This window comes from Schistocerca gregaria, chromosome 3 (genome assembly GCF_023897955.1).
Source record: "Schistocerca gregaria isolate iqSchGreg1 chromosome 3, iqSchGreg1.2, whole genome shotgun sequence".
NCBI classification, from domain to species: domain Eukaryota; kingdom Metazoa; phylum Arthropoda; class Insecta; order Orthoptera; family Acrididae; genus Schistocerca; species Schistocerca gregaria.
In genome coordinates this window covers 433940892-433955792 of record NC_064922.1, presented here as the reverse complement: position 1 = coordinate 433955792, position 14901 = coordinate 433940892, and the positions used below count along the sequence as shown (strand labels likewise).

Below are 14901 nucleotides of genomic sequence, written 5' to 3'. Positions count from 1 at the left end.
CTGTGATACTTACGAACAAGATGAGAGCTCATTAATTTCTTTTGGTGCTATTCTATGGCCTCTACTAATTCTTTAAATAACGTCATCTCCCATGTTTTATGTAATTGTGTTTATTGTGCCTTCATCGAACACTAGTAAAATTCGATGTTATATTACAGCATATAATCAATTTAAAGTTTCCACCATCCTAGAAATGAATAGTCAGCTACTGTTGTCAATGATATCAGTAATATTACGCGTAAACTTTCGTTGTTTACACAAAGGTTGAAATACAACTGCAGCGGCAGGAAGCCAGCCAGCGTGGGGCGGACTTAACAACGCGGAAAATGACGTCATTTAAAGAACTTAATTGTCCCATCTCATACAAAGTAACATTTTATTAGAAACGTCGCTGAGAAACACGGCGTTGCCCCGGTGTTCATTTATAGCTATGCTCAAGACATTGTATGGACGGAATTTGTTTTTAACTTTTAAAATATCTTTGCCAGGTGTGCATCAATAAGGAGAAAGTCACATATAGCTGACAGGGCGAGAAGTAGCGAACACTGAGGTCCACTCCGGCAATACGTAGAATCTGGCCTCATGCTTTGTTTCTGGTCATGTCATAATATAAGCTCACCGTTTGTTTTTTTCTTTATTGCTAATTTCACACCTGATACAAGTAGCCAGCATAGGCACATTAGGCCGCTCTTCGGCCACAGAGAAAACAAACGAGACAAAAGAAGACAAATGCAGAACAGACAGGGTGGATATACAAACGTAGACATACGAAAGTAAAACACACGGAGCCGTTCACGGGCGCAGAGTCCAAAATATAAATGTTCAGACTCGTGGACACGCACGGAGATGACAGATGGCACACGCGAACGTTGGAGCACAAACGAGCGACACTGGAACACTTGAACACAAACACGACGACACACACAGGAACACTAGGACAGGGGAATGTGTAGATGCCAGTGGCAGAGGAGATGGAAGGGGGAGCAAAGAAGGTAGGGGGTTGGGAAAGCCCGGGGGAAGAGGGAGGGAGGAAGGGTGGAGGAAGAGAAGGGAGAGAGGGTGCCCTCAGGAGAAAAACACAGGATGCAGGAGAGTAGGATCAAAGTTGGTAGGAGGTGTAGATGGAGTTGATGAGGGCATCATCATGGCCGGGGACTTGGTGGAAGCCACCTTGGGTGAGGGTATGGAGTGTGGAGAGGTGGGAGAGGATGGGAGAGACAAGCAGGTGACGGGGATCAAGTTTGCGGGAGGTGTAGAGGATCTGTATCCATTCAAAGAAAAGAAGGAGGGGTGGGAACAGAATAAAGTCATAGAGGATCTGTGGGGGAGGGGGGGGGGGGGCAGACGGATGCGATACGTGAGGCGGAGCGCATGGAGTTCTAGGATTTGAAGGGATTTGTGAAAGGTAGAAGGGGCAGAGATCCAAGCTCACCGGGAACTGAACATGTTTAAAGCGAGACGGTAAAAACTCCCTCGCCCGTGCCACTTCCCGTCAACTCTTCCACTTTTACAATGTTGACGTTGGGGAGAAGTATCTTCAAGCGTCATTTGATTACACAGTTTCGGCGAGCTTAAATTCCATCACTGAAGTAAACTTCCGAAAGTGCGTCTGTCACTAAACTGGAAAAAGAAAGAACTGACAGAGCCATCTATTGCTTTTTGATGTACCACAAAACCATAGCGTCATCTGTTGGTTCTTTGATGTACTACAACTTGGTGATCGTGTCACTCAGCTGAGCAGACAAATTTAGGTTAAATTTTAAAGTACGATATCTTTTTCTTTCGATACGATTTTGATGAAATAAAGCCTAAATGTGATCCCAGGCTACGTTCAAATTGTCTATGAAAAGCTTATGAAAATCTTTTAGTAGTGTGACATTAGCATATTCAAACAGATAGAAAATACGATTTTCGATAAAGCTTTAAACCACAATATCTTTTTTTTCGTCATATTATTTTTATGTTAAAAAGTCTACACTTTGGCCCAAGGTAAACTCAAGTTACCTGTGAAAATGCCACGAAAATTCGTCTTGTAGTTTTGGAGAATAGCCTGCTCAAACAGACTTCCACGATGCTTTTAAAGTTTTATTATTAGTAGCAAATAATAGGTAAAGGTGTCATGACTGCATACAAGCTCTCAGACGCCCCTTCGGATAACTTGTGGAGATGTGCTCATTAGTAAAATTATTACATAAGATATATATTTGCATTACTATCTTAGTTACAAAACGAACGGTAAATTTAACTTTCCCACTTAGCTTGTAGCTCCCCTCAGTCGACTCTCGGCCCGTTTCCGTATCTCGAATTGGTACATTTCTGAAACAATACAGTCTGTGTTCATCATCAAATCAATCAGTGGAGTGACTACACGCTTGTATTAAGTATTACGATCTTAAGCGCATGGCAATCAACAGTTGCCTCAGGTTCCCGATATTCTTCTTCCGAACAAGTCACTTCCACTCTATACTTATTGGTTGCACAAATCTATCCCCGTCGTCGGACTGCTACTTTGCATTCCTGCTGTACGTTATGGATTAAACTAATTTTACAGAATTTTGTCATAAACTGATGCGCGGAGAGCCATAAGGGCATAAAGCACATCATCGTTGGTTCTGAGGCTACACCATTTTTTCGCTGCTGACATCTGCTGATCTTATAGTGAGTCATGTTTATCTGTGCTGTCAGCCCACATGGTGTATACGAACATTCACGGAAAGCTGTCTCGCCGGTTTCCCTGATATTCACTTAAATGTGGACTGGACAACGGTCTGCTTTAGGCATGCCCTTTTGGTTCTCTGCACCTCGGTTATAAGCCAGAGTTGCTGCGCTCTCAGGAAAATAATCTATTTTGAATCTAGAGGAAGTCAGGGAAATGATCCTTCGGAAACCATCCTATGTGTGCTACTTTATTGTTACAACGTCCAGTGTTGTTACTATGAAATGCCCCAGCACACGAAAACTACAGAGAAGTGTGGCATTCTTCAACATTGTACATATTTCGTGTGCTTTGTAACATGGAAGATACATACTGAAGAGCCAGAGGAACTGGTACACCTACCGTAATATCATGTAGGGCCCCCACGGGCATGCAGAAGTTCCACAACACGACGTGACATGGACTCGACTAATGTCTGAAGTAGTCCTGGAGGGAATTGACTCCACGAACCCTCCAGGACTGTCCATAAATTCCCGTAAGAAGGGGTGAAGGTCTCTTCTGAACAGCACGATGTAAGGCAGCCCAGATATACTTAATAATGTTCATGTATGGAGAGTTTGGTGGCCAGCGGAAGTGTTTAAAATTAGAAGAGTGATCCTGGAGCCACTCTGCAGTAATTCATGACGTGTGGGATGTCTCATTGTCCTGCTGGAATTGCCCAAGTCTGTTGGAATACACAATAGCGATGAATGGATGCAGGTGAACAGACAGGGTGCTTATGTACGTCTCACATGGCAGAGTCATTTCTAGACATATCAGAGGTCCCATATCACTCAAACTGCATACAACCCACTTCACTACAGAGCCACCAGCTTGAGCAGTCCCCTACTGACATTCAGAGTCCATGGATTCATCATGTTGTCTCCATACCTATACACGTCCATCAGCTCAATACTATTTGAAACGAGACTCGTCCGACCAGGCAATATGTTTCCAGTCATCAACAGTCCCAAGTCGGTGTTCACGGACCCAGGCGATGCTTAAAGTTTTGTGCCGTGCAGTTATCAAGGGTACGCGAGTACACCTTCGGCTTCGAAAGCCTGTATCGATGATATTTAGTTGAATGATTCGCACAGTGACATTTGTTGATGGCCCAGCACTGAAATCTGCAGCGATTTACGGAAGGGTTGCACTTCTACCACACTGAACGATTCTTTTCGGTCGTCGTTGGTCCCGTTCTTTCAGGACCTTTTTCTGGCTGCAGCGATGTCGGAGATCCGATGTTTTACAGTATTCCTGGTACTCTCGCTACACTTAAGAAATGGTCGTACGGTAAAGTCCCCACTTCATCGCTACCTCCAAGATGCTGTGTTGCAACGCTCGCGGGCCGTCTATAGCACCACTTCCAAAGTAAGTCTTGATAACCTCCCATTGTAGCAGCAGTAACCGATCTAACAACTGCGCCAGACACTTGGTGTCTTATATAGGCATTGCCGACCGTAGCGCCGTATTCTGTCTGTTTACGTATCTCTGTATTTGAAGACTCATGCCTATACCAGTTTCCTTGGCACAACAGCTTATTTCATTCGTTCATCCTCAACGATAAAGGATGGTAGATACAGACTGGAATATGTGCCACATGTGTTGGGTTACGGACTTGCAGGCTTGAAGAGTGGTGCAAATGAGAAAAAGGTGGCAGATCTTACCATATCGCTTGTTTCACTAAGGAGAAAGACGTTCCCCAGCATTGGTATACAAATATGTTGTCTGACAAAAAGTATCCGGAAACCTATTAGTGGACGTTAATGTGCTGTACGTCCAGACTTCGCCTTCATGACAGTTTGAACCCAGAAGGGGATGTATTCGAAGAACCGCTTGAGCGTCTGAGAAGGAATGGCTGCTCATTTGTACTCAAGAGTTGAAACCAGAAACGCTGGGGTCTGAAGTAAAGTCGTTCTAATTCATCCCAGAGGTTTTCCATGGGGTTCAGGTCGGGAGTCTAGGCAGGCCCGTCCCTTTCAGAAACGTTACTGTTCGCGAACCATTGCCTCCTTTGTGATAAGGTCCATTGCGAAGCTGTTGCCAATGGGCACCACTGTGGGGAGCCGGACTTGGGTATCACGTGGATGTCAACCTCGTCCCGTCTGTGCCCAGACTGGTCTGCCGCTGTGGTTGCCCCGGTTGCTGCCCGCAGTGGGGCTGAGCCCTCGCCTGTGGTTGATTGGGAGGTCGTTCCAAGGCGTGGCAGGCAGCGAAAGACGTCCCTGGAGGCTAATCAGAAAGCCTACCCGGTGCGTCTGACAAACAGGTTTCACGCACTGTCTCTGGCTGAGCCAGATGCAGCTGCCTGCCCTGTTTTAGAGGATCATTCTCAGCCTTCAAGGTCCAGGCAATCGCAGAGGGTGGGCTTATTGGTAGTTGGGATCTCCAATATTAGGCGCGTAATGAGGCCCCTTAGGGATATGGCGGCTAAGGAAGGGAAGAAATCCAGTGTGCACTCTGTGTGCATTCCGGGAGGAGTCATTCCTGATGTGGAAAGGGTCCTTCCGGATGCCATGAAGAGCACAGGGTGCAGCCAGCTACAGGAGGTGGCACATGTCGGCACTAATGACGTGTGTCGCTTTGGATCTGAGGAAATTCTCTCTGGATTCCAGCGGCTATCTGATTCGGTGGAGGCTGCCGGTCTTGCTTACGAGATGAAGGCAGAGCTCACCATCTGTACAGGAAAGTACGGGGTGGGCTGCAATCTCAAAGGGTGCATGGTAAATACAGGACGTGCTTGGATCAAGGAACAGTCGGAATTTTAGTTGTAAATTTTGTAGTTGCGCTGGAAAAGTCCCTGAGCTTCAAGCGGTAATAGAAAGCACAGAAGCTGAAATCGTTATAGGTACAGAAAGCTGACTAAAGCCTGAAATAAGTTCTGCAGAAATTTTTACGAAGTCTCAGACGGTGTTCAGGAAAGACAGATTAGGCAGAATTGGTGGTGGAGTGTTGTGTCTGTCAGTAGTGGTTTATCTTGTAGTGAAGTAGAATTAGATACTCCGTGTGAATTGGTATGGGTGGAGGTTATACTTAACAGCCGAACTAAGTTAATAATTGGCTCCTTATACCGCCCCCCAGACTACGATGATACAGTTGTGGAACAGTTCAGAGAAAATTTGAGTGTCGTAACAAATAAATACCCCACTCATACGGTTATAGTTGATGGGAACTTCAACCTTCCCTCGATATGTTGGCAAAAATACTTGTTCATAACCGGTGGTAGGCAGAAAACATCTTCCGAGATTGTCCTAAATGCTGTCTCCGAAAAATATTTCGAGCAGTTAGTCCACGAACCCACGCGATTTGTAAATGGTAGCGAAAACACACATGAACTCTTAGCCACAAACAATCCAGAGCTGATAGAGAGCATCATGACTTATTCAGGGATTACTGATCACAAGGTCGTTATAGCTAGGCTCAATACCATTTCTTCCAAATCCACCAGAAACAAACGCAAAATAATTTTATTTAAAAAAGTGGATTAAGTGTCACTAGAAGCCTTCCTAAGAGACAATCTCCATTCCTTCCGAAATGACTATACAAATGTAGACGAGATGTGGCTCAAATTCAAAGATATAGTAGCAACAGCAATTGAGAGATTCATACCTCATAAATTGGTAAGAGATGGAACGGATCCCCCGTGGTACACAAAAAAGGTCCGAACGCTGTTGCAGAGGCAACGGAAAAAACATGCGAAGTTCAGAAGAACGCGAAATCCCGAAGATTGGCTAAAACTTACAGACGCTCGAAATTTGGCACGTACTTCGATGCGAGATGTCTTTAATAGGTTCCACAACGAAACATTGTCTCAAAATTCGGTAGAAAATCCGAAGAAATTCTGGTCGTATGTAAAGTACACAAGCGGCAAGACGCAGTCAATACCTTCGCTGCGTAGTGCCGATGGTACTGTTACCGACGACTGTGCCACTAAAGCGGAGTTATTGAACGCAGTTTTACGAAATTCCTTCACCAAGGAAGACGAATGGAATATTCCAGAATTTGAAACACGAACAGCTACTAGCATGAGATTCTTAGAAGTAGATACCTTAGAGGTTGCGAAGCAACTCAAATCGCTTGATACGGGCAAGTCTTCAAGTCCAGATTGTATACCGATTAGGTTCCTTTCAGATTACGCTGATACAATAGCTCCCTACTTAGCACTCATATACAACCGCTCGCTCACCGATAGATCTGTACTTACAGATTGGAAAATTGCGCAGGTTGCACCAGTGTTTAAGAAGGGTAATAGGTATAATCCATCAAACTACAGGCCTATATCATTGACGTCGGTTTGCAGTAGGGTTTTGGGTCATATACTGTATTCAAACATTATGAATCACCTCGAAGGAAACGATCTATTGATACGTAATTAGCATGGTTTCAGAAAACATCGCTCTTGTGCAACGCAGCTAGCTCTTTATTTTTATAAAGTAATGGCCGCTATCGACAGGGGATCTCAAGTTGACTCCGTATTTCTTGATTTCCGGAAAGCTTTTGACACCGTTCCTGACAAGCGACTTCTAATCAAGCTGCGGAGCTATGGGGTATCGTCTCAGTTGTGCGACTGGATTCGTGATTTCCTGTCGGGAAGGCCGCAGTTCGTGATAATAAACAGAAAATCATCGAGTAAAACTGAAGTGATATCAGGTGTTCCCCAGGGAAGCGTCCTGGGACCTCTGCCGGTCCTGATCTATATAAATGACGTGGGTGACAATCTGAGCAGTTTTCTTAGGCTGTTCGCAGATGATGCTGTAATTTACCGTCTAGTAAGGTCATCCGAAGACCAGTATCAGTTGCAAAGCGATTTAGCAAATATTGCTGTATGGTGTGGCAGGTGGCAGTTGACGCCTAATAACGAAAAGTGTGAGATGATCCACATGAGTTCCAAAAGAAATCCGTTGGAATTCGATTACTCGATAAATAGTACATTTCTCAAGGCTGTCAATTCAACTAAGTACCTGGGTGTTAAAATTACGAACAACTTCAGCTGGAAAGACCACATAGATAATACCTATTGTGGGGAAGACGAGCCAAAGGTTGCGTATCATTGGCAGGACACTTAGAAGATGCAACAAGTCCACTAAAGAGACAGCTTACACTACACTCGTTGGTCCTCTGTTAGAATATTGCTGCGCGGTGTGGGATCCTTACCAGGTGGGATTGACGGAGGACGTCGAAAGGGTGCAAAAAATGGCAGCTCGTTTTGTATTATCACATAATAGGGGAGAGAGTGTGGCAGATATGATACGCGAATTGGGATGGAAGTCATTACAGCAAAGACGTTTTTCGTCGCGGCGAGACCTTTTTACGAAATTTCAGTCACCAACTTTCTTTTCCGAATGCGAAAATATTTTGTTGAGCCCAACCTACATAGGTAGGAATGCCCATCAAAATAAAATACGAGAAATCAGAGCTCGAATAGAAAGGTTTAGGTGTTCGTTTTTCCCGCACGCTGTTAGGGAGTGGAATGGTAGAAAGATAGTATGATTGTGGTTCGATGAACCCTCTGCCAAGCACTTAAATGTGAATTGCAGAGTAGTCATGTAGATGTAGATGATATAAACAATCATCGACTCTGGTCTCTATTGCAGCAAGACGCTATAAATTTGATTATACACTACTGGCCATTAAAATTGCTACACCACGAACATGATGTGCTACAGACGTGAAATTTAACCGACAGGAAGAAGTTGCTGTGATATGCAAATGGTAAGCTTTCAGAGCATTCACACAAGGCTGGCGCCGGTGGCGACATCTACAACGTGCTGACATGAGGAAAGTTTCCAACCGACTTCTCATAAACAAACAGAAGTTGAGCGGCGTTGCCTGGTGAAACGTTGTTGTGATGCCTCGTGTAAGGAGGAGAAATGCGTTCCGTCACATTTCCAACTTTGACAAAGGTCAGATTGTAGCCTATCGTGATTGCGGTTTATCGTATCGCGACATTGCTGCTCGCGTTGGTCGAGATACAATGACTGTTAGCAGAATATGGAATCGGTGGGTTCAGGAGGGTAATACGGAACGCCGTGCTGCATCCCAACGGCCTCGTATCACTAGCAGTCGAGATGGCAGGCGTCTTATCCGCATGCCTGTAACGGATCGTGCAGCCACATCTCGATCCCTGAGTCAACAGATGGGGACGTTTGCAAAGACAACAACCATCTCCACGAACAGTTCGACGACGTTTGCAGAACCATGGACTATCAGCTCGGAGACCATGGCTGCGATTACGCTTGTTGCTGCATCACAGACAGGAGCGTCTGCGATAGTATACTCAACGACGAACCTGGGTGCACGAATAGCAAACTCTCATTTGTCTCGGATGAATCCAGGTTCTGTGTTACAGCATCATGACGCTCGCATCCGGATTTGGCGACATCGCGGAGAACGCACATTGGAAGCGTGTATTCGTCATCGTCATACTGGCGTATCCCCCGGCGTGATGGTATGGGGTGCCATCGGTTACACGTCTCGGTCACGTCTCTTTCGCATTGACGGCCCTTTTAACAGTGGACGTTACATTTCAGATGTGTTACGACTCGTGGCTCTACCCTTCTTTCAGTTCCTACGAAACCCTACAGTTCAGTAGGATAATGCACGACCGCATGTTGCAGGTCCTGTACGGGCCTTTCTGGATACAGAAAATGTTCGACCTCTGCCCTGGCCAGCACATTCTCCGGATCTATCACCAATTGAAAACGTCTGGTCAATGGTGCCTGAGCAACTGGCTCGTCACAATCCGCCAGTCACGACTCTTGATGAACTGTAGTATAGTGTTTAAGCTACATGGGCAGCTGTACCTGTACACGCCATACAAGCTCTGTTTGACTCAGTTTCCAGGCGTATCAAGGCCGTTATTACGGCCAGAGGTGGTTTTTCTGGGTACTGATTTCTCAGGATCTATGCACCCAAATAGCATTAAAATGTACTCACATGTCAGTTCTAGCTTAATATATTGGTCCATGAATACTCGTTTATAATCTGCATATCTTCTTGGTGTAGCAATTTTAATGGCCGGTAGTGTATACTTCTAAATTTTGAAAGCTCTTAAGCGTCATAAGGTGATGACGACCTAACAACAAAAAACACCGTCATGCCTTCACTGTTCACAATACGCCTGACGACACGTTCTCCGTGCATTCGGCCAATTCAAACACTTCTATCGACTTGTCGTAATCTACAACGTGATTCATAATTCAAAATCACTTGTTTCCAGTCATCCACTGTTCAATGGCGTGGCCCTTTGCACCACCTTAAGCGTTTATTAGCAATGACGACTGAGTTTTGTGGCTTGTGGGGAACGGCTGTACCGCTGTACACCGTTCTCTTTAACTACCTAAGCACAGTCATTATGCTAGCTGCATTCCTGGTAGGACTTTGGATTTCACGAGTGATTCCGTCTGCTGATTTTACGAGGAATTTTACATTCATCCTCCGTTAAAAACTCAACGGTCCCAGTCCTTCAGTAAATGATGTCTGTCTGCTCTTCGTTTAGCTGCGGCTGGTCGTTCACGTTTCCACTTCAGTCACACGAGCAACAGACGGCGCGGCCGGTCTTATAAGGATTGAAATGTCTCGGATTGATTAGTTATTCAGGTGACATGCTATGATTAGTTCAAATTCTAAATTACTGAGCCTCCTGACCGACCCACTCGGCTGTGACTTCCTCTCCACTGGCAACACAAAACTTCCGGCTTCTACCGGCGGATCCGTATCTCGTGACATCTAGTGGTCTATACATAGTTACGTCCGGATATTTTTGATCAGATAGTGTAAATATTATTGCAGTTACTGAGTCTTCAACTGCAGCAATCATTACCAACCGCTGTCAAGAGAAAAGCAATTAACACAAAACTTATAAAGGGACCGAGCGAGGTTGCGTAGTGGTTAGACACAGGACTCGCATTCGGGAGGACGACGGTTCAATCCCGCGTCCGGCCATCCTGATGTAGGTTTACCGTGATTTCCCTAAATCGCTCCAGGCAAATGCCGGGATGGTTCCTTTGAAAGGGCACGGCCGACTTCCTTCCCCATTCTTCTCTAATCCGATGAGACCGATGACCTTGCTGTCTGGTCTCCTTCCCCAAACAACCAATCAACCATCAACTTATAAAGGATTTCAGTACACAATAAACTGAGTCTAAAGGTAATATTTTTGAGACTCGTGGACACTCCTCGATACTAGGAGAAGTTGAATTTCGCCTAATGGCTAAGAACCTCAAAAAATTGAGCTTTAATTTTAGTTTAGCGCTATTTATCCAGTGCGTACATTGTGTGAATTCTCATATGTTTTATTCTCTCTCCTTGGGCTCAGTTTCACGCAAGTGTCTAAAAGCAATCTTGCTCTAAGAATGTCATATTCAGTAGTGTACGGTATCTCCCAGCATAAGTGCTTGTGTAAACTTGTTCTCGCGTTTACATTTTATTTTAATGCTCTAAAATAATTACTTGCTTCGCATTTTAAAATATTTCCTACACTTGTGCTAAAATGAATCATTTCTATTTGTTCTTATTTTAGTGTCCGGACAGACGTGGATTGTTGCTTGTGGAGTGACACTCCTCAAGTTCTTCTGCGTAATGTCTCTCTTCACCAACGTTCTTCAGAGTATGGAGATCCACCCAACGTGTATTAGGCAGATTGGTTCAGCTGTGGAGTGGGCATTTGTTGCAGCTGTAATAGGAATTGCACCGTACATCGTACACTTGGTAAGTAATTCAACCGCATCTTTACTGCCGCCTGAGAGAAAATCACTGTTTTCATTTGTCCAGTCTTGTTTATTTTTGTCCGACTCTTTACATCAAGTAATGATGATGAGCACTCAACGAAACAATGATTCTTGCATTCTATCAGCAGAAATGTACGAAAGTGGCTTGATAAGTCTGGTAAAAAGTAAGAGGAAATGTTTGTTTCGTAAACAATTCACCTTACTTCTCACCATAGTTTACTACGAGGGATGTACACTTGGGCCCAGTGATCCTGCAGGTTCTTTCATCCTATCGGAAAAATAGCTCCTGTCAAGCTCTGTTAAATGTACGTCGGCTGAGATTATCATTTCCCCATTTGACGAAAATTCCTTTCCAGCAAGTCAAAGTTTCAAATTAGGGAACGGGAAGAAGCCACTTGGGGCTAAGCCTGGTGAACACGATGAACGAGGAATCAGGTCAAAGCGCAAATCACGCCATTTACCCATTGTTGTCCCTGATGCGTGGAGTGGTGCGTTGTCTTGGTGAGAGAGCACTTTTCCGCGTGCAAACCTAGGTCTTTTTCAGCCATCGCAAGTTTCAATCTATCGAACAGGGAAGCATAATAGAGTCTACTTATGGTTATGCTTTTTTGCAAGTATTAAATGAGGACTACTTCTCGGGAATAAGACGCCAGTGGCTATCACGTAGCCAGCTGAAGAATTGCTTTTTGCTTTCTTCGGTGTAGTTTTTGACAATCGTTTGGGGTCTAGTGTGTAATGATGGATCCAGATTTTATCAACAGTCACAAATCGGTGGAAAAAAGTCTTACGGATTGTGATTAAACGTCCCCAGACATTGTGTTGAAATGTTGGGCCGGATGCGCTTTTGGTCGACGGTGAGCAATCAGAGCATGCACCTCGCACACAGCTCCTTCATAACTATTCTTTCACGCAGGATTTTATGCACTCGCTCAGTAGAGATGCCTACAGTTTCAGTAATGTCACGAATTTTTATTTGGCCCTCTTGCATTTACATATCATGGATTTTATCAATGGTTTCCCTTTGGTGACTTCAACTGGACTGCAATGGTCTTCAGTGACAGTGTAGAGTCCGCCAGAACTTGAACCAATTCTGTGCGGCAGTCCAACCCTCCAAATGAATATGTTCAGTAACAGGACAAAACTCGATTTTATCCATTTTCAATCGCAGTCGACACACTCGCCAATTTAGATGGCTATCAACAATGATCTTAAGGCTGTGCATTGTTGAAATTATTTACGTGATGCATGGAATAATCAAGCTTTCCAACGACGAAGGCGCAATAACAATGTTCCATTCTTCCACGGATATTTACCAGACTTATCGGATCACTCCTCAGGCAGGTCAACTGGTTCTAGGCGACAGGTAACACGAAATGTTTTCCATGTGTCTAGGGGACAGCAGTGGACTCCAGGTGCCTCTACGGCGTACTGGGAGCGCTCCTCGCGGCGGCGGCCGTCATCACCTCGTTTCTGCCCGAATCGCTCAACGAGAAGCTGCCAGAGACACTGGAGGACGCAACCAACTACGGATCATCTCAAAAGTACTGGAGCCTACCGTCGTCGTCTACGAAGAGCTGAAACCTTCTCGTCGTGTTTCCTACGTCGTGCCGATTTCAGCACCGTATCATTCCATTTACCAACTTTTATTCAGCTCCATTAAATTATTTTCATTTTTGTCTTGTTGACTCACTTTAATATCGAATACCAGACTAACGTCAGTCAGTTCAGTATTCCTCGTCTTTGTTGTGGCACCTTGAAAGTAAATCAGGGAGACCACATAGTTGCCGAACGCATTTCCCTGTAGAATAATGAAAAAGTGAAAAACTTAAACAGAAAAGAACAGTTCGTGTGTGAATATATATGAAAGTATTCAGACAGACGACCATCGTCGTGCAAGTAGAGCTAATAACTCAGAGAACTACAATCATGAATTACACTAAGCCATTATTTTGGAATTTGAAGGTATTACTTTCCAGCTATCTGTTCCTGAAATTTTGCCGAATTTATGGAATAAACACCTGTATCTACAGATACGTGACTACTCTGCAATTCACACTTAAGTGCCTGGTAGAGGATCCTTCGAACCACCAAAATATCTGCCTACCGTTCCTCTCTCTAACAGCACGTGGCAAAAATGAACACGTAAATCCTTTTGTAGGATTTCTGATTTCTCTTATTTTGTTATGATGAGTACTTCTCACTATATTGGGTGGTGACAGTAAAATATTTTCACATCAAGAGCAGAAAGTTGGTGACTGAAATTTCGTGAAAAGATCTCGCCGCATCGAGGACGCATTTGCTTTATTAATTGATATCCCCATTCGCTTATCATATCCGCCACACTCCCTCTCCTATTTCATTATAATAAAAATGTTCTGCCCTTCTTTGAATTTTTTTAGATGGCCGCCATCAATCCCATCTGATAAGAATCCCTTACCTCACAGCAATAATTTAGTAGAGGACGAACAAGTGTAGTGTAGGCACTCTCTTTAGTAGGCCTGTTGCATCTTCTAAATGTTTTGCCAATAAAATGTAATCTTTGATTTGCCTTACCCACAGTATTAACTATGTGATCGTCCCAGATTAAGTGGCACACAATTGAAATTCGTAGGAATTTGGTAGATTTAACAGCCTTTAAATTTGTATGATTTATCACGTAATCAACATTTAACGGACTTCTTTTTATGCTCATATGAATGACCTCTCACTTTTTTCTTATTGAGAGGTAATTGACACTTATCCTACCATTCAGATATCATGACTAAGTGATTTTGCAATTCGTTTTCTTCTTCTCGTCACTTTACTACACGATAAATGACAACATCGTCTGCAAACAATGTAACAAGGGTGCTCAGATTATCTCGTAAATCGTCTAAATAGAACAGGAACAGCAGAGGACCGGTATCACTTGTGTTTTACTGGATGACTTTCCGCCAATTGCTGTGTACTGTGACCTTTCTGAGAGAAAATCACGTACCTGCTGCGACTTGCTGAAGGGGATACTATGGTTAACTTCGATGTGGGTTCTTTATTCACCTGTGTCCCCATCACAGACTCTATGGATTTGCTGTACCAGCTCTTTGGCGACACCATCGTGGATTTATTTAAGCACTCTCTGATGTCATCATATTTCTGACACGATGGAGAATATTTTAACCAAACTGACAGCATGGCGATGGGAAGTCCATTGGCTCCATTAGTAGCCAACCTCTTTACGGAGCATTTCCAAGACATCGCCTTGGACACGGCTCCTGAAAAGCAGAGATGTTTTTATCGCTTCTTCTACGATACCTTCGACATTTGGCCACATGGACAAGAAAAGTTAGAAGATTTCCTGGACCACCTCAACAGCACCCACGACCACATCAACTTCTCAATGGAAGCAGAGAAGGAGGGTTCCCGGCCGTCCTTGGACGTGCTTGCCCGCCGTACAGCCAGTGGGTCTCTAGGTCCAAGCGTTTACCGCAATCCCATCCA

The 14901-nt window shown here is 44.3% G+C and overlaps 1 protein-coding gene across 1 annotated transcript in view; it reads left to right on the top strand.

The window, feature by feature from the left end:
* The window catches only part of LOC126354564 (solute carrier family 22 member 7-like), an 89716-nt gene extending 76259 nt beyond the window's left edge, over positions 1-13457 (top strand). The window contains exons 8-9 of the mRNA XM_050004308.1: positions 11217-11404; positions 12817-13457. Coding sequence (XP_049860265.1) covers positions 11217-11404; positions 12817-13002 — 374 coding nt within the window. The 3' untranslated portion in view covers positions 13003-13457. The remainder of the gene's footprint in view (positions 1-11216; positions 11405-12816) is intronic.
* Positions 13458-14901: the final 1444 nt, after the last annotated feature.